Source organism: Amia ocellicauda, chromosome 13 (genome assembly GCF_036373705.1).
Source record: "Amia ocellicauda isolate fAmiCal2 chromosome 13, fAmiCal2.hap1, whole genome shotgun sequence".
Lineage (NCBI taxonomy): Eukaryota > Metazoa > Chordata > Actinopteri > Amiiformes > Amiidae > Amia > Amia ocellicauda.
The window spans coordinates 4,406,474-4,432,859 of NC_089862.1; the positions used below are offsets into that span (position 1 = coordinate 4,406,474).

The window sequence follows — 26,386 nt, forward strand, 5'->3', positions numbered from 1 at the left end:
GCATTTATTGGAAAATATTATTCATCTTATTAGCACTTATTATTAAAATGTGCTCATAGGAAACTAAAAACAAAGAAAAAATGTGTTTTATGGATATGTTGCTGTACTGGAAATCAGTGACAAACTAGTGCAAAGCTCTGCAGCTGTTTGACAATAAATCTATCTAATGCAAAATCCATAAAAATATGTATAGAAATGTTGAGTAGATACACAGTGAGCCTTTGCCATCCCCACCTTTCCTGGTATAACATCTAGAAAACAGTGAATAGTCTATATTGATGGGTGTCGTAATTTTCTTAAAATCTTTTAAATACCCATCTTACTAAGATCCTTAGTATAAAACAGTTATTTGAGTGGGTGTATAGCATTTTATTGCTACCTTCTTATAATACTTACACAAATCCAATAGCAATCTAGACATGTAATCCCCCAAATACATTTTCAAAAGTATAGGCAATATTTATGTATTTGATGTAATTTAAAATTAAATCTAGGCCTATATGCTTAAATACATTTCTTTTACACAAAGGATTTGCTAATTCAATTATGATTTTGCTGGTGAATTTGGTGGTACATTGTTTTTTCTGTAGAAAACCACATACATTGTCCATAGCTCCTTTGGACCATGGGAGGAAAACAGATGAGCGACAGAAACCACGGGGAGAACATGCAGACTCCACACACATATTGATGAACGCATACAAATTATATGTTAACAGTAGCCTAGTGGTTTTAGCATGATTTCAGATGTATAATTACACATACGTCTGTCTAACACGGCAGTTTATAATCTTCCTCTACTTGCCAGCTGTCTAATAAAATAATTGAAAACAGAAAGCGATTCAAGCAGCCAATAAAGGGTCGGGAATGAGAGCCAATCGCAATTCAATCTGTTTGACCAATTAAAATACGAGTGTGCTGTTTGTCATGCGCAGTGAGTAGCGCTGTATTTTTCTGCAATCGCGCATGTGCGCTGGGTGAGGCTGCTGGGAATCGAAAGTGTGCTCTGTGTTGGGATCAGCTGTTGTCGACTGGGATTTCATGTTTAGCTGAAATGGCCGGGATTAAAGGTGAGCTGTGACTCGTAGAATTTAACTTTAAGAATAAACAGTGTAATCAAAGCAAAATAAGAGTTTTGCCACGATTGTTTGCTTTCATTGCGTCTTATCCAGGGTGATGAGTCTGTATGCTCATCCACAGGCCAACACCTTTTCAGATAGGATTTATACATTTGAATTTCAGTTGGCATTGGCCTCTTTTCTACGCATTTATTTGTTTTATTTTCTGTTTGTAAACCGGCCGTCCACATCAGGGATAATCGGTTACTGCCGCTCGTCGTTTGCAAAACGTCGCAGCACAACAAAAACAAAGTGCACAGGCGAAGTGTGACATAAAGCCATAGTTGGGGAAAAATTGTTTGGTGAACTCCGTAGGTTTACATAGTACACACAAACAGGTTTAAGCGAGTGATACTGATACACTTCCTTACCTGTGTGATTTGGGACTAATCAGTTTAAACCGATTCCGGACGAGGATGCAGTCAACGTTGCTCGTACAATTGTAGTAACGTAGTCTAACCAGGTCAGATTTTTTCAATGAAATGTATTATTTCGGTAGCGTATTCCAAAATATAAAATATAAAAGGTGTAAAAAAACTAAACAAAACGAAAACATGTATTGTTAAGCACCAGCCTCTCCCATCTTCCGGACATTTGAGCTTTTGTCATATGATCTATCAAGTGGGTTACATGGCTTAGATTTATTTTTCTGTAATTGTGCTTGACGACTCATTAACTTAATTTGATGGGTGAACGATATGCTTTTGTTGCATGACTATATATAGTGAACTTAATATTCTTATGCATAGTTAAACATTTTTTGACAAATCTTCCGAAATATTAAGAAAGACTGGCTATCAATCTGGTGATTATTTGTAAGGGTAAACACCATTCACCCACAGACTGCAGGTGAGGAACAGGGCAGAAGACGGAAGGAGTGTGATGGGCGATTATCATGAAAGTTCAGTAGGTTAGAAAAGTAAATGGGCTGTGAATAGAAATACGTCGCTGGTGAAAAATCAGAGGTGTTTCAAGTAGTATCTAAAATGTAGATCCTCTTAATTTAGTAGACTATCAGGGAGATGAAAGTAGGTGATGGTGTGCTTGAAAGTGACACCAAGATTCATCACAGGGAAGGTGGAAGACAGGAGGAAAGAATGAAAGGAAATGGAAGATCAGAAAAAAGGAGAAACAGATTTAAAGTAGGTCGCATTTGTAAATGCTGAGCTTGTAATACAAGCCTATTCAAGAGGAGATGGCTGAGGCATAGTGAGGTACATTTGAAGAAGTGGCAGAGTTATTGGATGGCATGAAGAGGAAGATCTGATGCAGACTAATAACTGATGGGAGGCTTTGAATACACAGTTTTTCTCTTGGAGGGTGATTATAGCGTTCCTTGGATGTATTCTGTATTGTGATTTCAGTTTTGTTTCTATTTCCTTCTAATTTCTCTTGTTTACTCAAAGCACTCATTAGCCTGTCCTTCGGAGGAGCTATTGGACTTATGTTTCTTATGCTTGGATGTGCTCTTCCTGTGTACAAGTGAGTATTACACCTTTTGACTTAATTTAATTGACTGATAGGTAGATTGGTAGAATGTGTCAGTAACACCAAGCAGGAGAGAAACTGTGAATGGGATAGTGAATAAGAAACCCTCTGAACTCCTGCTTCCATAGCTGAAGCCTTACTTTTATTATTATTATTATTATTATTATTATTTTTGTCATTTAGCTGATGCTCTTTTCCAGGGCGACTTACATTTGTACCCATTTATACAGCTGGGCATTTTACTGGAGCAATCTAAGTGAAGTACCTTGCTCAAGGGTACAACAGCACTGCCCCACCCGGGATTTGAACCCACAACCTTCCAGTCCACAGCCCTAACCACTACTCCACAGTGTGACTTGGGTGGAATGGGTTGCGATGGATAAGTAGACATGTAGGCTATTGTTGGCAAGTTAGTGAGAATTACAGACTGAAAAACTGACATTTTGAATTGCCCTTCTGAAACTGTTTATTTTTGTTGTGTTGAGATATGGCATATTAACCAGCATTTTATAACTTACAGCACTTTGCCAAAGTATTCAGACCCTTCCTATGGTGTCCCATTTTGTGAAATTAGATACTGATGCATACATTTTAACTTAATATTTTATTCAAAACTTGAATGCTCAAACTGAAGAAAGGTAAAGGGAAAGATAAGTTATAGTAAATGTCAGCAAAAACTTGTTGTTGTCATTGTTCTGCTAAAAGGTGAATTTTCACCCCAGAAACTGGTTTTCCTCTAGTATTTGCATGTACTTTGCTCCATCCACTCTTCCTTCAATCCTAAACGTTCCAGTCCCTGCTGAGGAGAAGCATCCCCAGAGCATGGTGCTGCCAACACCAGACATGACTTTAGGGATGGTATTGACTGGGACACATTGTCATTTTTAATTTCTCATCATTTTTAAAAAGCTCATTAATTGATACCTTTCTGACACTAATTTCTTTCTCAATGTTGTTTGTCTTGCTTGTCTTTTCAGTAAATACTGGCCATTGTTCGTTCTTTTCTTCTATATCCTCTCTCCGATTCCTTACTGCATTGCACGGAGAGTGGTTGACGACACAGATGCTGCGAGCAATGCCTGTAAAGAGTTGGCCATCTTTCTTACTACGGGGATAGTCGTCTCAGCCTTTGGGTTGCCCATAGTTTTTGCCAGAGCTCTAGTGGTAAGTTTATATTGTGTAATTAACATTTAATGGGCTGCATGTGAATAACCTCCTTTCCTGTTTCTGCTGTCAGTATTCAGCACAATAATGGAAGGAAAATACAGAATGTGTAAAACTTATGTACAAAATTAAGATGTAGCTCATAAGAAATATTGCTTATGTTGTTTAGATGTATTTGTTAATTTGTTAATGTCTTTGATGTATGGTTTAATAATACATCTAATGGAGTAGCCATTGATCCAGCTTTTCAACTTGTATACAATTGTTACCTTTCCCTAAACAATATTAACATTGTACAATGTTTAATATAAGAAAGTGGTTTGATTTATTTGTATGATTTCCTTTACAGATCGAATGGGGAGCCTGTGCACTTGTGCTGACTGGCAATGCTGTGATCTTTACCACCATTCTGGGCTTTTTCTTGGTCTTCGGGTCAAATGATGATTTTAGTTGGCAGCAGTGGTAAAGTTAATCTAAGTTAAAATGTTCTGGGACTTGGGGTGACGGGGAGGGGGGAGGTGGTGGGATTCTGCTTTAACAAACATTTTTTTTTTTTTTTAATTACTATTTAATAACCAGCCATCCATAGAAGTATACAAAAACTGTGCAATAACTAAAGTAGCATATCTGTCATGCAGAGTGTTAAAGAATGTCAATTTGACAGTTAGTTGGGGACATAGTTGATATACAAGTTTTATTATTGTTTTCTCTTCCTTTTTTTAATGTATAACTGCTTCCCATGAATGTAAAGAACATAGGGTGACCTAGCTAGACAGGAAGGTGATTCTGGTCTCTGTAATAGCACAATAAGCTACTGTAACTACTACTGAACATCTGCCTAGCAACACATTAACCTTAAAGTAAGATGAGCTTGGAATCGTTAAATACTTTGAGACCTGCTTTGCTATTGCTAACCCTTATGTTTGTCTGCTTTATAGCATGCTTAATTTCATTGGTCTTTCAGTTCCTGTTTGAAAGACATCAGTAGGCCACAGTGAAGTAATGACTATGTTTGTATGTTTTGTGGTATGTATATGCTGGAGGAAAAGGTGCGTTGTGCCTATTACGTTTTTTAAATTTGGAGATCCTGTTAAAATTAATTTGGTAACACTAATTTTGAAGAGGGTTTTATGAAAGTTTTTTTTATTTCAAGACTTATTTGCCGAGGGAAGACACCCAAAAGAACGATTCTGCCCCCGTGAATCCATATCTGAAGAAGGAAGATGCAGAACCATTCTACTTTTAAGCTCTTTAAAGCATCTCCAAGGTGGTATGTTCCCTCAGAAGGACACCTAATGGTTAGTGTTCGACTGGAGAGAGAGGTGTGTGTTTGGTTCGACTCTTTTCATAACTTAATGCTAACATTGACTAAGTCTGCTATCTCAGGAACCATTAGATTAGTGATAAGCCCAGTTAGTGTGAGGCAGAAGGGTTATACCATTCTTCTCCCCGAAATACCAATTTTGCAAAAATGTAAATGTATGCATGTTCTGCACAGGACTTGGGAGATTCAGTAATTAGAAGTATTTGTTAGAACGGGGATACAGGGTCCTCTGGTTTTCATTCCAATTAACATTTTACTTAATTGGATATGTTTCAAAATCTTTAAATCCACTGGAGATCTATAAGTGATGTCTTGCTGTTCCCTGGTGTACTGTTAAATTTGGTTATATACATGTAACTTGTGTTTTAAAGCAGGGGTGTCCAATCCTGGTTCTGGAGAGCCCCTATCTAGCAGGTTTTAGAGGTCACCCTTGTGTCACCAATTTAAAACACCTGGAAGTATTTAATTCTGGTCAATGAAGCAGGTGGTGTGGTCTTTTCAGTCCTTTATCAATTATCTGAATACCTGCAGCCTCCTAAAGGAAGAGTTCCCTTAGTTGACTTGCTTAATTGGATTGGGACTCTCCACAACCAGGGATCAATATCTTTATTTGTTCATTACAAATTGCTTACACTCTATGCATTTTCTTTACTACCAGTTAAGAATAATTGGGAACAAATGCTTCCTGTTCACCCAGATAAGACATTTTCAGCACAATTTGAGGCAAGTTTCTTATCATGGCTGGAGTTTACATTAGGGATACTTACTGCTGGTCCTGAAGAGTTGCAGCATCTTCAGAATTTCATTCCACCTGAGGACTTAATGAATTCAGTAAAATAATTAGTGACTTAATTATTCCCAAATTGTCCTAGTCTTTAGCCATTACATTTCTCCCCTTATAAGCATATAACTTGATCAATGTCAGTCTATAGTGACAATTAAAGCTATACAATAAATTATCCTACTCAGAAAAGAGTGGTTATCAAATTTAGATGCATAATCCTATATAACCAATACATCAGGTAGAGGAAACTTCATCCTATTATTTTGTAGCATGAAACCAATGTAACAGGAACTGTACCTCATAATGATTATAGTTTACATAAGCATTATTGTTCCTGTGATTTTTTTTTTTTTTTGTGTGTTTTTTGCTTTGATTCTGTGTTCTTTCTGTTCAGAATACTTTCCATTCAAAGGGATTATTCCAGCAAAAAGAAAAAAATCTAAACAAACATTAATATGCTAGAGGAATATATTTACATTAAATGCAGATTATATAAATTACTCTTAAGTTGTTATTCATTTCAGGAAATATTCATATAAACGTACAATTTAAGTGTTCCCCTTGTAGTTTGTATCATTCACACAGTGCTTATTTCTTATTTTTCTCTGATTTAGTTTGTTACTAATTAAAAATTAATTTTCACATCAATCAAATTTTTCAGAAATGTATGAATCACAATGAAAAAAGTCTTAGACTGTAAACATGCCATTCTGCTGTGATTTAAAAACACTTTGTTCACTCTGTAATATTATATTTTGGAAATAGTACATGGAATTTAGGAAAACTGTCTTAAGACATCAGTATTTCCTAATTGTGAAACTACATCTTATGAAGGGAGAGTGTTGAAAACTCATAGTAAATGCTGAGAAGTAGAAGAGATTTTGACTGGCCTTGCAGACTTCATAATGATGATGTAATTGTATTAAAGGCTTTCCGGTAAAAAGGAGACTGGAGGTGAAGCCATTACTCAATCTTTGATTCTGAGATAAGTGACCGTGATTGCCGCTTATACTTTACAATGCGTTCACACTAGCCTTCAGGAATATGGGCTTTTCATGTCAGTCCAGCACCAGTTCGTTTTATTTAATACATCGGTTAAACAATTAGCATATAGACAGATTTTGGTACATTCGAGGATATTAGACCTCCTTTATGGTTTAGAACAGAGGTTCTCAGCCCTGGTCCTGAAGTTCTTAAATCAGAGACTTTTGACAGTAGAGGTTTTAAGTTAAGTATAAAATTGTATAAGGAACTTAAATCAAAGATAAGCAAGTTATTACTTCAATTAAGGGTTAAATTAAGTAATTGAGCTCGGTTGGAACAAAAAAATGTAAGGTAGGGGGTTTCCAGGACCAGGATTGGGAACCCCTGATTTAGAATTCAGAAACCAACATATATTACTTTTCATGTGTAGATGGATAGAAAACTAAGGGAACATAGGACCACCATTTTATTATCATAAAATGTATAGGTTTAAATGTACGGTTTGTATTTCCCCCTGTACTTCCTTTGGTTTTTCACTTTAAATCTGCAAAAGGAAACCAAATTGCAACTTCTGGAAATTCCTGCTACAGTTACTGCCACCAAAATCTGTGAGTCAACTGTGTGATAGACAGATTGATGCCCTAGAGCAGAGGTCCCTAATCCTGGTCCTGGGGACCCCCTGCCCTGGTAGTTTTAATTCTAACTGAGCTGTCAATTACTGAATATGTACACAGATGCTGTACTAATGGTTTAGAGCTGACCGATTCCTTGGTTCTCTCTAGAATTTGATTTATAGGTTGATTGCACCTATTCAGTTTATTCAGGTTTATAGTGTAACCACAAAGGAGTGTCAGTCAAATAGGTACTCATCATTTGCACATCCAGAGACTCTTCTGGGCTGCATTTTACAGATTATTTCCATAAATATAGATGTGCAATGGTTTCTGGAATAGAATAGAATTGACAGAAAATTACCATACATTTTAAAATAGTTTCCAGTTTCAAGGCAGTGTTTTTAAAAAAAAAAAAAAAAAAAAAAAAAAAGTTTCATAGAATTGTCTTACTATGAAATGTTACTAAATATTTTTATATTACTTTAAGTATAATACTTGGTAATGTTCTTTTAAGTCCTTGCATTTTGCATTTCAGTTGGTGTGCTGTATTTTGTTAAATTTATTTTCAATATCTCCTCTTGACCGATAAGCAACGAACAGAATTATCCCCACATATGCTCATCTTTCAATTTTAAATCCTAAAAATAAGTATTAGATTGTCATATATTCAAAACTTTCCCACAAGAATGCAAATCTGTGGTGTACAGAGAACAAATTAATAAGTATCAATGTGGTTAAAGCAGTGTTTTCACTTTGGAGTTGTTCATTATTGTTATAAATTTAAAATACCCATAAGTAAACGGTTCCAGTGTTGCTGGAAAAAGTGTAATGTTTATTTTGTAAGAAGTTTAAATTTTCTGTACCATAAATTAACAGATCTTCTTTTATAAAGCTATAAATACAATTATCTGAATGCTGAGAAGCAATTTGGCATTGTTGTAATTGATGTCTAATGTACCTTGTTATCAGTGGGGAAAATAGCTGTCACTTAATTCTGTATGGTGTTCAGCCTCTTCCTGCAAACATTTGGGAAATGTCTGTTACTTTTCTTTCATTTTATTTATTTTGTATAATATTATTTGGGAATTGAATGTCCACCATATACACTGGAAAGAATCCTTTAATAATTTTATGTTAAGGTTCATGGTTTCCTCAAAAGGACTAACTATACTTGTGGGTATGTACCAGTAGTTCAACTGATTTACATATATCTGATGTTTTCCTGTAGTCATTTGTCTGTATATTTTTGCAATTTTTTGCAACAAGCTTCATGGAGTCATTTTTGTTATTTTAATATATTCTTTGATCAATATAAGTTTGTGTTAGATGCGCTGTCATTGTGGTGAACCTGGAACCTTTTTGGAAAAAAAAATAAAAACATTTTGAATACCTGCCTAATGTTCAATTTTGTTATTCCAGTCAGATGATTACATAATTGCTAGCAATAAGAACTGCTACAGATCAGGGGAAACGGACAATAAGACCATGAACATGAGACTCAAAATAACTGATCAGGGGATGCATATTGGTCAAAGGGGACAATTAAAACATTTTTAAAACATTTTAGAAATAACTACATAATGTACTATGTTGTTCATTTAAGGAAAATAAAAGCATTTTGTGCCACCAGATACACAGTTGTGGATACATTGAAGACCTGTTTTTTTTTTTTATTAAGAAGTTTAACAATGATGGAAAGAGTAAGAGTGTCATAACTTGGAACAACGTTTTACTTGGCAAAGGGGGTTTGGGCTTTACTTTACTATGCAGTCATACAAATGTCTGTCATAACATTTTGTCACATTTTATAAGATTCTTTTAATAAAAATCGCTATTCGTGTTGAGACGAGATCCTCTCTATTGAAGGGAGATAAATAGCTTGTTTTCCTTATCAAATTTATATTTGAATACATTCGCCTCCAGTTTATTGGATTATAGCCTAATCTACTGAATTCGATTTGTATTAATATAAACCAATATAAACAATTTTAGACTTTTGTAATAAAGTAGCTTACTTCGTTATTAAGGTTGCATTAGTGTAGCGCAGACTTCCACATTTCTGTGCAAATCTGCGCTGTTCAACCAACGAGATCGGTGTAGTTCTGGAGCTCTGCACAACTGCGGAAATCTGCGCTATAAAAACCCGGCTACGTCATGAGTATCAGGGTCAGCTATTGGTTCACACAAATACGGCACTTTTACCCCGGAAACAGTATCCTCCAGTTCCGTGCTGCTGTGCTGAGTGTGCGGTGAAGATGGCGAGCGGAGGGGTCTCTGTCGCGGCGCTGTGGACTGAAGTCAACCGCTGCGGGCAGGCTGGGGACTTTACCCGAGCCCTCAAATCCGTCAATAAAAGTAACGTATCGACCTTATCCTATTTCCCGGACAATTTCATAGAAAAGGACCACTCACTAAACACGATAAAGAAAGTGAATTATGTTGAGCCATATTTCCAATATGTGCTCTCTCGTACTCTAGAAAGTAACTGATTTTAGCTGCAAACCTATACTATTTCAATATATATTTTTGAAAGCTGTAATAGAACATTAATGTATATGAATACATTATTGTAAATATTGACTTTTTTTTCTTTTCATTGATTGCTTCTGTCTTGTGTGTGTATTTGTGGATACGTGTCTTTTGAGACATGCTCATTGCACTTGCAGTGTGTTGTTTCTGGTGGAACATCATCTTAATGTGTTGTGAAGTATTTTTTTTTTTTTTTGCATATTTCTTGGATTTGATACGGAATTAGCGCTATATATATATATATATATATATATATATATATATATATATGTGTGTGCTTTAGCTAGAGGAATTCAAAACCTTATCCAGTGTTTCAAACTGTTTGGCCTTATACTGTGTAATAGTTCCCAGCGTTTATTTGATAATGAAAACATTGTGCTTTCAACTTTAGTTTATTGCATTTCCTTAAGCAGTAAGTTGTTGCACACATTTACAATTTATATGGCATATGGATTTCACTTAAGCACCTATGCATACTAACTACAGTTGTAAAGTAGTATGTGTTCATATAGATAATTCTGATTGTATTTAGTTAATGTATATTCTTTTTCTTAACAGTTCTCCAGGAATGTAAAGACGACATAACAGCTCTGCGTTGTAAAGTCGTATGCCTTATTCAAAATGGCAGTTTCAAGGAAGCCCTGAATGTTATTCATACTCACACAAAAGTACTTGGCAGGTGAAGTAATCGCTTAAAATCTGAACATTTACTATTATGATTGTTTTTTCTTTGTAATATTAAAAATTATAATGTAAAATATAAGATAAAGAAAGCCTATTTGACACAATATAACTATCCCTGTTTCTTACATCAACACTTTCTACATTTACATATTTAAAAATGTATATTCTTGCCACTACTAAATCTTTTTTTTTTCTTACTTTCTTTTTGCTGTAGCGATGTAATTGCCTTTGAAAAAGCCTACAGTGAATACAGGCTGAACCGGGTAGAAAATGCCTTGAAGACAATTGAGAGTGCCACCCAGCAGACTGATAAACTGAAGGAACTCTATGGCCAAGTGGTAATCATTCTGACCTGAACCAAATAATCAATAACCAAAATATAATTGAAAGTATAATTTTTGATTCAGTTAGAATACCAGGACACAATTGGGAAATGACAAACGGATACATTAGGAGAACTGAATCATAACATTGCTTTCCTGAAAAGGTTTATTTTATAAAAAATATATTTCAATGCAGTAATAGATTTTCATATGTTAAGACAAATGTTTCTATATGCCTTTTCATAATGGATTTCGCATGCACATGTAGACCTATTACACTGATGTCAGCTTGTAATGTACAGTGATTTATTAAGGCTAATTATCAGATGCAAACACATAGCTAATACATAATATACAGTACATAAGATCGTCACTGTTTAAATCTAAAGTAGGATAGAGGTGCAGGCCCAACTACATATTTTGCCATTTTGTGTAGCTCTAACGGTACGTTTTGTTAAAGGTCAAATAACTTTGTTTTGATGGAGTTGCTTGTCTCAGTTGTACAGGTTGGAGCGCTATGATGAATGCTTAGCTGTCTATAAGGACTTGATCAGAAACTCTCAGGATGATTACGAGGAGGAGAGGAAAACCAACCTGTCTGCTGTGATCGCAGCTATGAGCTCCTGGGAGAACGCTCCCCCAGTAAGTGAACCAATCAATCGATTCAATTTTATTTAGTATAGCGCCTTTCGCGGGGTAGCCACAGAGCGCTTTACAGATTGAAAAAAAGACACCCAAAAAATAAATGAACCATAAAGAAATAAAATAAACCATTAGGCACGGATAGGATGGCAGATTATTGGAGAAAATAAATCTCTGGGGGTCCATGGCTTAAGGCCCAAAAGTTGCCTCCCCTCTAGGCAATATAACTATATTATACACTCACCTAAAGGATTATTAGGAACACCTGTTCAATTTCTCATTAATGCAATTATCTAACCAACCAATCACATGGCAGTTGCTTCAATGCATTTAGGGGTGTGGTCCTGGTCAAGACAATCTCCTGAACTCCAAACTGAATGTCTGAATGGGAAAGAAAGGTGATTTAAGCAATTTTGAACGTGGCATGGTTGTTGGTGCCAGACGGGCCGGTCTGAGTATTTCACAATCTGCTCAGTTACTGGGATTTTCACACACAACCATTTCTAGGGTTTACAAAGAATGGTATGAAAAGGGAAAAACATCCAGTATGCGGCAGTCCTGTGGGCGAAAATGCCTTGTTGATGCTAGAGGTCAGAGGAGAATGGGCCGACTGATTCAAGCTGATAGAAGAGCAACTTTGACTGAAATAACCACTCGTTACAACCGAGGTATGCAGCAAAGCATTTGTGAAGCCACAACACGTACAACCTTGAGGCGGATGGGCTACAACAGCAGAAGACCCCACCGGGTACCACTCATCTCCACTACAAATAGGAAAAAGAGGCTACAATTTGCACAAGCTCACCAAAATTGGACAGTTGAAGACTGGAAAAATGTTGCCTGGTCTGATGAGTCTCGATTTCTGTTGAGACATTCAGATGGTAGAGTCAGAATTTGGCGTAAACAGAATGAGAACATGGATCCATCATGCCTTGTTACCACTGTGCAGGCTGGTGGTGGTGGTGTAATGGTGTGGGGGATGTTTTCTTGGCACACTTTAGGCCCCTTAGTGCCAATTGGGCATCGTTTAAATGCCACGGCCTACCTGAGCATTGTTTCTGACCATATCCATCCCTTTATGACCACCATGTACCCATCCTCTGATGGCTACTTCCAGCAGGATAATGCACCATGTCACAAAGGTCGAATCATTTCAAATTGGTTTCTTGAACATGACAATGAGTTCACTGTACTAAACTGGCCCCCACAGTCACCAGATCTCAACCCAATAGAGCATCTTTGGGATGTGGTGGAACGGGAGCTTCGTGCCCTGGATGTGCATCCCACAAATCTCCATCAACTGCAAGATGCTATCCTATCAGTATGGGCCAACATTTCTAAAGAATGCTTTCAGCACCTTGTTGAATCAATGCCACGTAGAATTAAGGCAGTTCTTAAGGCGAAAGGGGGTCAAACACAGTATTAGTATGGTGTTCCTAATAATCCTTTAGGTGAGTGTACAGCAGCAAGAAGATCATGAAGTTAACTTAAACGGTTCTGCTGGCTGTGGTCTTCACTCTGAATTTTTCACTGGCCCTCAAAAAAATCTGTCACCGGTAGAGCCATACTTGTGACTGTAAACAAGCAAGTACTTAAAATAAGTGTCCACCATGTATTGAATGTTTTAAAATTAATTTAACAACAAAAACCTAAAAAATACCAGTTTTTGGTTTAATAAAGTCTTACTATTTGACCAAAAACTATTGGGCTTATACAGCTTACGGAGTTGTGCTACTATAGCTTTACTAACCCTGCCTTGTTTCCTTAGGAAGACCTGGGCCTGCCGGAGACCAGCTATGAGCTGTGCTACAACTCTAGCTGTACACTTATCGGTCAAGGCAAGCTCACAGAAGCCATGAAGAAGCTCCAAGAAGCAGAGGGTAAGAAACTAGAATGTTATGAAAGAACATTTGTTTACAAGTAATTAGAAAAATGTATATGTACTATTAGTAATGCTAGGTCTTCACCCCTGTATTGTCTAATTGAGTGTGTCTTGTTGCTGTATTCTTAAAGAAAAAGGATGCACCAAATGTCCATATAGTTTTAGTGTGCATCCACAAATACTTATTAGTGTCCCAAAGATCTGTTTATTAAACATGAATGAAGTGACTGCTCTTCACTAGTATTAATAGAGAAGGAAACATTACACGTTTGTTTCTCCTGTTTTAGAGCTGTGCCGACAGTCATTGTCTGAGGATTCCGTGAGTATATTTTTAATATTGTGACATCTCTGAATGCACTAAATGAATTGGATATGTCGTATGCGTTTATCACAAATTCTTTAGATGTTTTACTGTGATCTGAGCTTGCTTGTCATCTGGAGTTTTTGTTTGCTGATATCCAAGTCAATATCTTCAGCCAACACTTACTGTTTTTCTTTGTTTTAATTGCTATTGTGAATTTTGAAAAGCGATTTAATTAACATTTCATTAAAAATGTCCCTCTATGCCATAATATATGGTAATCTTCAGTTATGACAAAAATAATCAATCAAAACCATGGAGACTCACATGCAGCACATGTATTGGTTATGAGTGTTTTAGTAAAACACATGTTTATTGGTGTACAAGCCCTGTGTTTCTCAGTCGGGGTGTTTGTTTCACATGGCGCTCAGTAGTGTGTGCAGCGCCACTGCGCATGAGTCACTGTGGAGTCGGAAGCTTTCAGAGAAAACTAAAGCACCATAATTGTTAAAAATGTGGTACATAATATAATAACGACTTTAAAACCAAATAAACACGTATTTATTTATTTCTCTGAAGTCCGACGAAGCATTTTATGGTAATTTGAAAAAATATTTAGCCAATAGTTTTTGATAATATATCGGTGCATTATCGGTGGAATGTGTGCTGATACAGATATTTCTGTAAAAGGCCAGTATCGGCCGATCATATGGGTGCTCCAATGTATCTGTCAGGCCCTATTTATTTGCACTTTGTAATAATGATGCATACCTCACTATTGAGCTGCTAAGTTTTTACTCTAATCGTTGAAAAAGTTCCAGGTCTTTCCTGGAGTTTGCTGTAATCAGTTTCACTTGTCTTGTGACCATTTGTGTCATGTTATCAACAGGACATGACAGAGGAAGATATTGACTCTGAGCTGGCTGTGATCCATTCCCAAATGGCATACGTCATGCAGTTACAGGGGCGGACTGAGGATGCACTGCAACTATACAATCAAGTCATCAAACTCAAGTGAGTTGCACTGCATCAGCATGACAATGACCAGCCTTATGAGGAAGGAGCCCATATGGAAAGATCAAATTTTGCTAATAAAAACAAAATTCATTTTGAAAATCCAGGGCACTTGAACATTCAATCACAAGCTGTTGTGTTGTTGTTTTTGTAGGCCAACAGATGTGGGATTACTGGCGGTGACGGCCAATAACATCATTACAATAAATAAGGTAAAGGCAAAGATTACTTTATGCTAGGTTTTATAGTTTTACTAGTTATGAACATAAATGTGTATTTTACTTATGTCTGTTTATCATGCCATGATTGGTGTAAAGTTAAAATGTTGCTAAATGTTGTTTTTATTTTTTATGCAGGACCAAAATGTGTTCGACTCCAAGAAAAAGGTGAAGTTGACAAATGCGGATGGAGTGGAGCACAAACTGGCCAGGAAGCAACTGCAGGCTATTGAGTTTAACAAGGCTCTACTAGCCATGTACACCAATCAGGTATTTTACACTTAATCTTAAAAGTGGTTATATTTTAATATTATTGTTTGTATTGTTTAATCCCTGCCTGGAAATTGTCTCTTTACAGTCCGTCATCATTTTTGTTGTTTAATGTTAATTCGTTTTTGTATAACTTTCTAGGTGAAATACATTTGCAGGCTGATGACAATGACTTGTTATTACAGGCAGAGCAGTGCCGTAAACTGGCATCCGATTTACAGACCCAGAACCCGGGGCACCCGCGCCCGGTGCTGATTCAGGTGGCGCAGCTCTGTAGAGAGAAGCAGCACTCGAAGGCTGTAGAACTGCTACAGGTACCCAGCCCAGATTTATTTGTGTTGGTGAATCAGCAGTAGGGGGTTGTTTTTGCAGATTGCACTGTGTGAAATAAAACTATTTGTATTAAACTTTCCTGCTAATGTACATCTTAAGCAGAGTGATGTCTCTCATTCATTTTTATTCTGCTAGTCACTTTCAAAGTCTTTTATCTTTTCTCTTGCTTAGGGGATGATGGAAATGAAAAGGAATGATCTTTAAATGTACACTTATTCCTATTAGATGTAGATTCAATAATTAGCAATATGAATTGCAATCATTTTTCATTAATATTCTTGGTTTTTGAATTCATAGTTTTGTTTTTTATTCTTGTTTAGCAATTCTCAGAACAACATCCTGAAAGTGCATCAGAAATAAAACTAACCATGGCACAGCTATATCTCATTCAAGGTAGGGCACCTTTATAGATGTCACTGACACTTTTATTTATTTATTTCCTTAGAAGTAGTGAATTATTAATTTGATAAAGTGTTTTCTCGTGTGAGTTACAAATAGACGTGTGTGAAAGTTATGTAGTTAGGGTTTACTTTCCTTAGGAGGAGGTAAAATGCTGGTAATTTGGGGTAAACACCCAGAAGGCTGTACAGCTAGAAACTTGAGAACCAGATACTGGAAATTATGTTTAATTCCCCAAATGTTTAATTGAATGTTGTTCATTTTAATTAACTTTATCATATAATGAGAACTACCTGATACCTTTATACAGAGATAATACATCTTGCATCATGTGGTTTTGTTTTCTTCCCAGCAAACATGATCCAAAAAGTCACTGTAGCTATAGAACACTGCATGGTGAAAATACTGAAATATCTTTTTAATTCTGTTTTACCATAAAGGTCATGTTACCAAAGCATGTGATATTTTGAGAACAATCGAAGATTTTAAGCACAAGCCAGGCATGGTAAGTGTCTTCATTTTAAAGCTATCTACACCACAATACAATAAACCATGTGTATTTTGATTTCATATGAGAATTAAACCATTGATATGAATCAGCTTTGATCTCATTTGACTTGGGAAAACAGTCAGGATATAAGCCTTGCAGTTTTGTTGGAAAAGAGATCTTAATTAATAAGGGACACTAATATGTGTGATTGATTTTTAAATCGTTGTTTTGTTGGAATTAATTTACTGTACTATTCATTGGGTTGTTTATTTGTTAATCTCTTATTGAGATTTCAAACATGTACATTCAAAGTGAATGTATCGTGTACAATGTCCATCCTGGAATTACATGTGCTGTGTGCTTCCAGGTTCCCATTTTTAAAGCTGGATCTATAGTCCAAATGACAAAACCATTGTTTGGATGTTAAAGATTGTATCATACAAGGACTGACACCCTTGACTATTTTAGCCTATCTGTTGTACCAGACAGTGAAGCTATAGCTACAGGCTATATGCCAAGTTATGAGTCACTTGATATCTTGCTCTTATTTATTTCTGCTTTCCAGAACAGCTTTTTAATGATATGATGTAGTAACCTGCTCAAATGAATAAAAGTGACCTGTATATGTTATTGATCATGTTTCTTTCACAATGATGGTATGATATTTTTTGCTTCAAGCAGCTGGTTATGTACTACGATGGTCAAACTGAGATTAGTATGTGAAGCGTTTCACTTAACTTTGAACACTCAACATTTGAACACTTACACCCATATATATATATATATATATATATATATATATATATATATATATATATATATATATATATATATATATAATACATACATACCATAAAACTACCAATACTCGCCGGGTCTCCAGTAGTTGCCGGGTTGATTTGCATAATAACGTAAACAAAAGCCGATCTCTAATAAACACCCGGTTACACATCTTTCTTGTTTTCAGTAAATTTATATACCGTATATTAATTAAAAAAAACACCATCACGTGTGTTTTTATTAATTTATTTCTCAGTTTAACTATATATATATACATACACACATATAGCTGTATATCTGTATTTCTGTTAATTGTAGTGATTGAACTAACTGGCAGTTGTGACATAAACAATGCATTAATGATGCATAATGTTGATAGTTTGGTTTAAAGCGTATTTCCACAGTTTTGTTGAAGTGCTTTTTGTTTATTTAGCGGGAGTTTGTATAGTATACAGTATATTGAATAATAGACTGCTAACAGAATTACCGGTATCTTGTTTTCAATCCAGTGTGTAGTTCACCATACATTGAATGTGATTTGTTTGCATCTTTGGAATGCAAATTATTAAAAAATAATAATTTAAAAAATAAAATAAAAGCCTGGCCTATTAGCCTACTTCTACAAAGAAGCAATGCTTCCAGGCTCTTTATACCCTGCATGAGTCCGTGATGTCTTTTTATTTATGAATGTTTAATACAATCGCTGATCTGCAATTGATGCCGGGGCTTCTTGCAGTTATTTGGAATAAACGCGGGGGGCGTTTAATTGAAGTTTTACGGTGTGTGTATATATACTGTATTTCCTTACAAAAATCTTTTTTTTTTTTTTCTGCTGTGCTCTCTTCAGATTTCTGCTCTGGTTACAATGTACAGTCATGAGGAACACATTGACAGTGCTATTGATATCTTCAGCCAAGCTATTCAGCACTACCAGAAACAACAGGTATGTTCATTGTGATGTTCAAAATGCAGTTTTATAACAAGGGTCATGAGATTTTTTTAAATCTTACAAAATCTTAATTTTGCGGTTTGCTCTAGTCTGGTTCATCGGTTCATCTATCTCTTGTACGGGAAGCAGCCAATTTCAAGCTGAAGTACGGAAGGAAAAAGGAAGCTATAAGTGACCTGGAGCAGCTTTGGAAGTACGTACATTTTAACCACTAAACACCTAATACAACAACCTTATTGAGGAGTCAAGGTTGATACTTAAAATGTAGCCTAAATATGTGATTTGTTTCATGAATGGTGACATTCCAACCATACTAAGTGCATTAATACTATATAGATTTATTACAAACCACATATATTCAAAATCGCTGTTATTTATAATCTGTAAGCCATAAACGTACGTGAGAAAACATCTTTTTACTTTGCAGGCAGAACAGAAAGGACATACACACCCTTGCACAACTCATCTCTGCTTATTCTTTGGTGGATCAAGAAAAAGCTAAATCGTATCCTTTGTCTGAATTGAATTTTTGGTGGTATTTTGTAAAATCTGTTTAGATGTGTGTGTTCATTGTAAACCTGTATTGTTGTCTTTTGTAAAAGGGAGCTATAGAAGTGGAACTAGTTTGTTTTAGATTTCTTAACCGAGTTCCTCAGTCTCAGCAAATTTCTCCCATCCCCCGACACCATGTCTTTTAATGTGGACGTTGTTGAGCTGGAGAACTCGCACGGAGCCACATATATTCGAAAGAAGGCTGCTAAAGTGATTGGGGAAAATAGTCCCAAAGAACAAGGGTGAGAATTTTTTTTTGTTTTTCAATAAACTCGATATTTAAAATGTCCTTCTTACATTGCTTGATTCAACCAGTGTGCATTAAACCGACACAACATTATAACTATTGTAAGTTGTAAGTAGTAAGAAATCTTCACTTCAAAAATGTTTAAACGAGTAAATTATACCAAAGTAATAATTAGAATCGTGTTTATAATGGGGTAGGAATGTGAAGGAGGTTGTTGTGCCACACATACATTAATTGAGTGTGAATTAGAATAGAAGAAGGTTGGGAAACTGTTAAAAAAAAAAAAAAATGATTATGAAGACTCAAGTAAACTTTTGTTTTCACAGCCAGGAGGATGTGAAAAAGAAGAAGAAGAAAAAAAAGGGTAAGCATTTTGAATTTTGCTTACTAAAGTGGCTCATCCAGTCCAAGCCTTTACTCAAGAGTACAGAAATGGAGACCCTAGGTGGCTGGTTCACATCCATATCATGTCATTCGTTTACTGGTTTGGAAACTCAGGGTGTGAAGGACAGAAGCTGCCTCTTGCTAGTTGGTGAATCGGTGAATTTTGTGGAACAACAGTTTAAAAGTGTGTGTGTGTGTGTTTGTGTGTGTACAACAATGGAAAAGTTAGTAACAGTCATGATGCTTTCACCATCTATCAAATGTACGAACTACTGACTTTATTATGTGTGTTAAACCTGCACTCTTATTTAGCGGGAGCCACTCGGAAGTTAAAGGGTAACACAGTATTCACAATATCTCACCTGCAGGTAAAATGCCAAAGAACTACGACCCTAAAGTGGCTCCAGACCCTGAGCGCTGGCTACCGATGCGGGAACGGTCCTACTACCGTGGGAGGAAGAAGGGCAAGAAGAAGGAGCAAGTGGGCAAAGGAACACAGGGGGCCATGTCTGGGGGATCCGCTGAACTGTAAGTCCTTCCATATACTGTTTAGAAACCACAGCTCTGTCTCTGATTAACCGAGATGTTGAGTTCCCCCACAGATGCTGAGAAACCCTTCTTAAAGGAATATTTAAGAAGGCAAGGATGGTCTGGTCTCTGTGAGTGTAATTTGTGCAAAAAAAATGTGCCTGTGTTTATTTGTGTGTAGAAAAGAAATGTCATTGTGACAAAACTAATAAGTGTTTAACAGTGGTGTTTATATACATTGAATACTGGATTTAAGTGAACTCTGCTTGTGTAATTTTCTCATAAAATGACTTATTCTTCATGTATTTAGAAAATACTTGTAATGCTATCCAAAAAGGTCTAATGTAACAAAATGGTCTTCCTACACTGAAAATGAATTACAATTGAGAAAAACAACCAGACATAAATGGAAACGCATCTTAATTACACAATTATTGTATGCTTATGATATTTTTGGGAACCTAAATGGTATCCTGTGCTGCATGTACACTATTATTAACATCAATTAAGTTAATTAAATCTAATGTTTATTTCTAGTTTTAGTTCCTAGCCAACCTTTTATAAAGCTTTGAGTCTGCAAACAACTTTTCCTTGTTATACTGCAGGGCTCTTGTTAAGCATCTACAAAGTGATGTAGATATTTGTATATATGACTATATATGTCTGTAAAGAAGAACAAAGCCAGTCAGGAACATACAATGATGGTTCTTGTTGTTTCAGGGATGCTAGTAAATCTGCAAGCAGCCCCCCCACCTCCCCAAGACCTGGCTCAGCTTCCACATCAGCTGCTTCAAGCAACATAGTCCCCCCCAGACAGCAAAAACCAGCAGCCTCTGGAGCCACCAGGAAGAAACCCCAACAGAAGAAGAAGAAAGGCAAAGGCTGGTAGTGCTTAGAGGCCTAGAGAGAGTCTTTATAAAACTGCAGATGTAATGCACAGTAAAAATAATTCATGGGTTTGAAGCACCAAGAAGCAGGAGCTTGTCTTAATATATAATATATACACATGGTTTCACTTCTGGTTAGAAATGAGGAAGTGTATCATGTTTGCAATACTTTTGATTGTTGCCCCCAGGCCCTTTAACTTGATATTGAGCTAAATACATTTGCTTTCCAAGATAACACGTCTAAACTGCTAAGGTTTTTAAATCACTGTGGTTAACATAATGACAAAGGTGACAAAGTAATGGTAACGAAAAACGATGTGAAATTAAACCTATAAACACGTGTAAAGAGAAGTGAAACAGATTGACAGAATACCAGGCAAGTATTGTACGCTCATCGATTGAAACCTTGTTTGTATTCTTCTGCTTATGTTAACCACCAGGTCCAAGGTTTTGTTCTTTATACACAAATCTGAATATGTTTTGTTGTAGGGTTTGGATGTCCATGATGAATTTATAGTCCTTTCCATAATCAAAAACATGTAGACAACCATCTGAACTCTGGCTTCACTCTCAACACAATTCCTTGTTCATTCTTAAAGGGTTGACATTTATTAAAGTACACCTTTGTTTATCACCATATTTGTTTGTCTTTCAGGTCTGTAGTATCAAATGTTTGAACTTGCTTTTGTTCTAGCAACCACTTAAACATTCACTTCAGATAACCAAAGGCTGAAATATAAATTGACATTCCCACATTGAACGCATATGGTGTTCATTAGCTTTCATGTGTAATTTCAGTATTCAGAACTCTATACAACATGTAAGGAAACTTCAAATCATATCGGCAGATGAGTTTTCAATAGAGAGATTTTTAAATACTAAATTCAAAGAGGAAACAAATTGACAATTTTGGTTTTCAAGTTAATCTGCCAGCCAATGTAGGTGTTTGAATTAGATTTGTTTTATCCCCAGCTGCACCTATATCCTTAGTATGCTGTTTGAGGCAATCTGTTTATGGGGTATGCAATATGTTATAAATCACATATGATAGAAAAGCATTTCCGTAAATTCGTATACCTCTTGTGTATAAATGTCACCATGTTCATAGAATTATCAGTATTTAAACATCCTTCAGTTGCCAAGGACATTTCAGGACACTTATTGCTAGTGGTGCAAGTTTTTTTATTTTTTGTACATTTATTTTTAATAGTTTTGTTACATTTAACAACATGAAAACACAACACACGCAGGCATTTGTAGTTACAACACTTTTAGACTGAGAGAAGGGGTTGATTGTTACATTTAATTTAAATAAGTGTCTATATTTGTCTACTTCTGATGTGTGTAATTTATAATTGGTTAATAGAAGCATGACTTGTTGTATAAGAGATGTATTTTTGCACAGTAGGTGCAGCCAGACCTGCTCAGCTTTGCTTAAGAGACACCCTTGAAACCAAGTGTTATGCAGAATGATTGTTAAAATTGAGTTGTTTATATCAAAAGTCACAATACAGTTAAAAATAGAAACAGTACCGTGTGGTTTTTCAATTCAAAACATGTTCATATGCCTTGTCTCAATATTTTCAGTTGAAGTTCACAAAACATTCACCACCTGCTCCTACTTAAATATGCTTTAACGTAGTGATGACATTTTTAATACTTCATGAACCCCGAAAAATATTTTGGTAGAGTAAATAATGCATATTTTCCCATACATTAGTTCTAAAAGATTCCTTAAAGCAATACTAATGGCCACTGGACAAGACTCACAGGAGGGATGTCTATTAAATGAATCCCAAGAGGCTGGGCAAGACTAATCTTGACTTCTGTGACGTAAGCGTGGTCAAGAGATTTCGGTTTATCCCAGCGTGGGGGTGTGGACCTGCTCTGACTTCGGAGGTGGATTATATTGTATTGTATTGCATATTGCATGGGTGTATTGCTGCAGTCACGTTATTTGTGAGGGATTGCGTCACCAGAATCGATTAGCAGGCTTTCCGCTTTCACATTTAAAGGCGCATAACTTCTGTTTGCGAAGTTGATGGCGCTGGTGTTTATGTTGCGGTAGTCCATTGATTGAGGAGCACTGCCAGTATCCTGTTGTTGTTTCCCCCCCCCCCTCTCGTTATAGCGGTCAAACTTTTGCACACATAATGCGCTGCGCTTTTTCATCGTTGATGTTTTAGTTGTAATCTTTTTTTAGGCATTTTGCTCGAAGTGAAACATGCCCGGTGTCCGAGAGGCAGGGTTGCTGGGAGCTGCTTTTGCGGTTACCGGAGGATTTGCCTATGCCATCTGGAGTTACTTATCTCCGGGGCAGAAAGAGGAGAAGGCGAGCGCTGAAAATACCGGAGAAGTACCAGCAGTTACAGAGGTAACGTTTGAAACGATTAGTACTAACTAGTAGACAAAGCCTCAGTTAGGGTGCCTGGAGGCTGTCTGAGTTCACATAACCGCTGCCATTAGTTAGCTTTTATTCAATCTGATCCTAGATAATAAGTAACAACTTAGTACTTCAGAAGATGGTTCACTGGATGTGGATTTGCATTGATTGATAACATGCAGAAGGACGAGGGTGAGGGTGACACTGGGGTCAATCATGCCTTCCTGTAAAAAATATAAAATAAAAAGTTGAATAGCTTAATACCTCTTAAATGCAATGCAAAGTTGCTTATCAACAGTGTATTTTAATATATAAATATACACAGCGTTACAGTGTCCGTACAAGTAGTTAACCGTATAGAAAGTGCATTTTAATGTAAAGTTATTACATTTTCATCAGCCTGGCCCCTGCTGCAGTTCAGTATCCCTTTCTTGTTTGTCATTATTTTAGTGAGTTTGTTTACTCGGGCACTTTTAAATAAGAGGGAGTATTTTGAGTTGGACTTTCACAAATTCAACAGGTTTCTGTCAGTTTTCCAGGACTCCGGAAGTTGTCTTCCATCGCGGTGCATTCTGGGTCTTGTAGACAGTCGTCACCCACAAGCTAAAGTGACAGATTTCCACCTGCGCTTAGTTACACGTTCCTCCTGTGTTTGTGTGCAATTAGTAGGATTTACCAAGTTTGTGCGTGTTTTAGCATTTCTACCGTTCACATCATATCTTTAAATAAATTAAAGTGCTTGCTTTATTTATAGGCGCACCTGTAGATTTGTTAAAGCAAACGCATCTTTATTGATTTATTGATTTGTTTTTATTCTGTTTCGATTTGCCACCATGCCAACGGGTGCTTGTGCATTGTGTCTTACTCCCCTTTTTATTGCCTCACAGGAACAGATCAGGTTTCAGCAGATATGGGCTAGGCTAGGGTCTTTAAGTTTTTGTCATTTTTAATGTTTTGCATAAGAACATTTAACCCTTTTTTCCATCACTTTGCCCTTCAATATTTAATTCACTTCAATTGGTGTTTTCCTCTTCCTTTTAGGTGAAATCTGCCAACAAACAGGTTCTTGTGCTAGGGCTGGATGGAGCTGGAAAGACCAGTGTGCTGCACTGTCTGGCCACTGGCACTGTGAAGAGGAGCGTGTCTCCCACAGAAGGCTTCAATGCTGTCTGCATTAATAAAGAAGACATGCAGATTGAGTTCTTAGAAAGTAAACACACTGTTTTAGTTTACATCTTAGGTTGTTTTGTTCCCCACTTGTGTTTTGGAGTAAGTGTATAATACAGCCATGGAGATGAAAGTCATTTTATTTGACCTCCATCTATTTTGTTTTATTCAGTTTGTATTTTTTTTTCCTGTCAGTTTCTATTTTAATGAATAACAAAAGGGAAGACTTACTAATAATACCTTTTGTTTTAGTGGGTACAATTGGACAGATAATTTCCAAGTGATTTTTCTTTTCAAGCCTCCCAATCCCTATGGTGTATCTGTTGGTTTCAGTCAAGAGCTGGACCAAAATGTTTCTCAATTTCTGACAAATTAACCTCAAAACAAAAACAATCTGTTAATGAAGGTTTTGTAATGCGTTAAATCATACAAGTTAATACAGTATTTTGTCACCCCTGAAGTTGGCGGTAGTGAAAAGCTGAGGACGTATTGGAATATGTACCTCGGCAAGGCCCAGGTGTTGGTGTTTGTAGTGGACTCTGCTGACCCGGACCGCTTTCCTTTGGCAAAGACGCACCTTCATGGACTGATAAAGAATGACTCCTGCTTGCCATTAGTGGTTTTAGTCAATAAACAGGTAAGTTTCAGCAAGGACTGCATTTACTCTTGCCTTTAGACTGTGACTTGTAATAGGCAAATTGCAAATGTCCTTCGATTCCATCAGAAGGGAGAAGTCAATCAATACTAGACATATAGATATTAAAAAAAACAAGAAGAAAACACTAAATGTGAAAGTGTTGCTTTTGAGTATAAAATGCATATTTAAACTTCACAAGACCAAAATGAATAGAGGAACACACTGAGATGAGCCTTGCTTTATCCTGTGTTAATGTTTTCCCTATTAATTCTTGTGCCGTGTGTCTTGTAGGATTTGCAGGGTGCCTGCAGTATTACAGAGATGCATGATGCTTTGTCGTTGTCTGAAGTGGGGGATGAAAGAAAGCTCTTCATTATCAGCACACATGTGAAAAAGGATGACTTGCAGGTCCCATCTAGCGTACAGGATGCACGGGAGCTTATTACTCAGCTGGTGTCAGAAAGTAGATAAAAGTATTTGTATAACTTGCCCAATGTGAGAGAAATGTTTAATGTAGTTTTTGTTTTGTTTTTGTTTTTATGAGTATCCCACAGTATAAGTATCCTAAGTAACAGTTCAGAGTGTTTCTGATTCAGAAGATACAATATTTAAACTGGTTAGTTAGCTTTTTTTTTTTTTTTTTTTGGTTTGTTGTGCATCAGTTCTCCTGTTGGTTACTATCTATGAGTCTTTTTTTCTAAGTTATTATTTTTAATATTCATTGTTTGGTGGTTTTGGTTTTGTACTTAAAAATGCTTTACATTTTCTTCTTAAGATATATAGTTTATTACAAACAAAGCTAAAGGGTTGTTGGTTTGTTTTGAAGAATATATTTGCATAAAATATATTTTCTATCATTGATAGCTAATAATCACAACGACTACAACCAATGAAAAGCTTGGCTATGTGAGGTGTGAAAATCGGTAGATCTATAATTCACCTTATCTACTCATCTGCAATATTTTAAGCCAAGCTTAGTTGCTGCAGTTTTTCAATTGAAATTGCTGAACTTCTGTAAAAAAATAAATAAAAGCTTTAACCAAAAACTTGCCTCTTTTGGTGATTAATTTAATCTTTAAGAATGTTTATAAAACACTTAAATATTTGCAAATATATATTTTTAGGATGTATTTTGGGTAAACTGATCACATCAAATTTAAATTAAGTTGCATTAGAACACTGATTTATTATAACCAACTCAGATTTTCCCTGATGTTTATGGTATTTACTTCAGTTTTACTGGACAGCCCAGTTCAAATGCTAGAATGAGATTTTGGGGTGTTTCAGTGTGATACTTTAGGGGCAGTGGTG

General features: G+C 36.2%; 3 protein-coding genes across 4 annotated transcripts; all 3 read left to right on the forward strand.

The window, feature by feature from the left end:
* The first annotated feature begins 955 nt into the window (after nt 1-955).
* LOC136766357 (leptin receptor overlapping transcript-like 1) lies at nt 956-8,870 on the forward strand. Of its 2 annotated transcripts, XM_066719769.1 has the most exons (5): nt 956-1,070; nt 2,525-2,600; nt 3,584-3,770; nt 4,120-4,232; nt 4,924-8,870. In XM_066719769.1, coding segments are annotated over exons 1-5 (393 nt in total). In that variant the 5' UTR covers nt 956-1,054; the 3' UTR covers nt 4,925-8,870. The 2 variants fall into 2 exon arrangements, with proteins under 2 accessions (XP_066575866.1, XP_066575865.1); XM_066719768.1 differs by having other exon boundaries at nt 4,120-8,870.
* Nucleotides 8,871-9,699: 829 nt separating this feature from the next.
* On the forward strand, nt 9,700-21,527 carry srp72 (signal recognition particle 72). The gene is made up of 19 exons (XM_066719770.1): nt 9,700-9,831; nt 10,564-10,684; nt 10,904-11,027; nt 11,511-11,654; nt 13,423-13,534; nt 13,824-13,855; nt 14,727-14,851; nt 15,006-15,063; nt 15,208-15,339; nt 15,525-15,653; nt 15,993-16,065; nt 16,512-16,576; nt 18,189-18,284; nt 18,380-18,483; nt 18,718-18,795; nt 18,947-19,084; nt 19,416-19,453; nt 19,842-20,001; nt 20,722-21,527. The coding sequence occupies exons 1-19, from the start codon at nt 9,732-9,734 to the stop codon at nt 20,888-20,890; spliced, it is 1,998 nt and encodes a 665-aa protein (XP_066575867.1). The 5' UTR covers nt 9,700-9,731; the 3' UTR covers nt 20,891-21,527.
* Nucleotides 21,528-22,698: 1,171 nt separating this feature from the next.
* On the forward strand, nt 22,699-26,121 carry arl9 (ADP-ribosylation factor-like 9). The gene is made up of 5 exons (XM_066719771.1): nt 22,699-22,787; nt 23,092-23,262; nt 24,313-24,481; nt 24,900-25,075; nt 25,367-26,121. The coding sequence occupies exons 2-5, from the start codon at nt 23,113-23,115 to the stop codon at nt 25,544-25,546; spliced, it is 675 nt and encodes a 224-aa protein (XP_066575868.1). The 5' UTR covers nt 22,699-22,787; nt 23,092-23,112; the 3' UTR covers nt 25,547-26,121.
* Nucleotides 26,122-26,386: the final 265 nt, after the last annotated feature.

Coding starts and splice junctions, on each gene's coding strand:
- LOC136766357 (XM_066719768.1), top strand. Junction 2,601..3,583: donor TGTGCTCTTCCTGTGTACAA/GTGAGTATTACA, acceptor TTGTCTTTTCAG/TAAATACTGGCCATTGTTCG. Junction 3,771..4,119: donor TTTTTGCCAGAGCTCTAGTG/GTAAGTTTATAT, acceptor TTTCCTTTACAG/ATCGAATGGGGAGCCTGTGC.
- srp72 (XM_066719770.1), top strand. CDS start 9,732: ATGGCGAGCGGAGGGGTCTCTGTCGCGGCGCTGTGGACTGAAGTCAAC. Junction 11,028..11,510: donor AGGAACTCTATGGCCAAGTG/GTAATCATTCTG, acceptor TGCTTGTCTCAG/TTGTACAGGTTGGAGCGCTA. Junction 18,285..18,379: donor AGCACTACCAGAAACAACAG/GTATGTTCATTG, acceptor GGTTTGCTCTAG/TCTGGTTCATCGGTTCATCT.
- arl9 (XM_066719771.1), top strand. CDS start 23,113: ATGCCCGGTGTCCGAGAGGCAGGGTTGCTGGGAGCTGCTTTTGCGGTT. Junction 23,263..24,312: donor AAGTACCAGCAGTTACAGAG/GTAACGTTTGAA, acceptor TCTTCCTTTTAG/GTGAAATCTGCCAACAAACA. Junction 24,482..24,899: donor GCAGATTGAGTTCTTAGAAA/GTAAACACACTG, acceptor TCACCCCTGAAG/TTGGCGGTAGTGAAAAGCTG.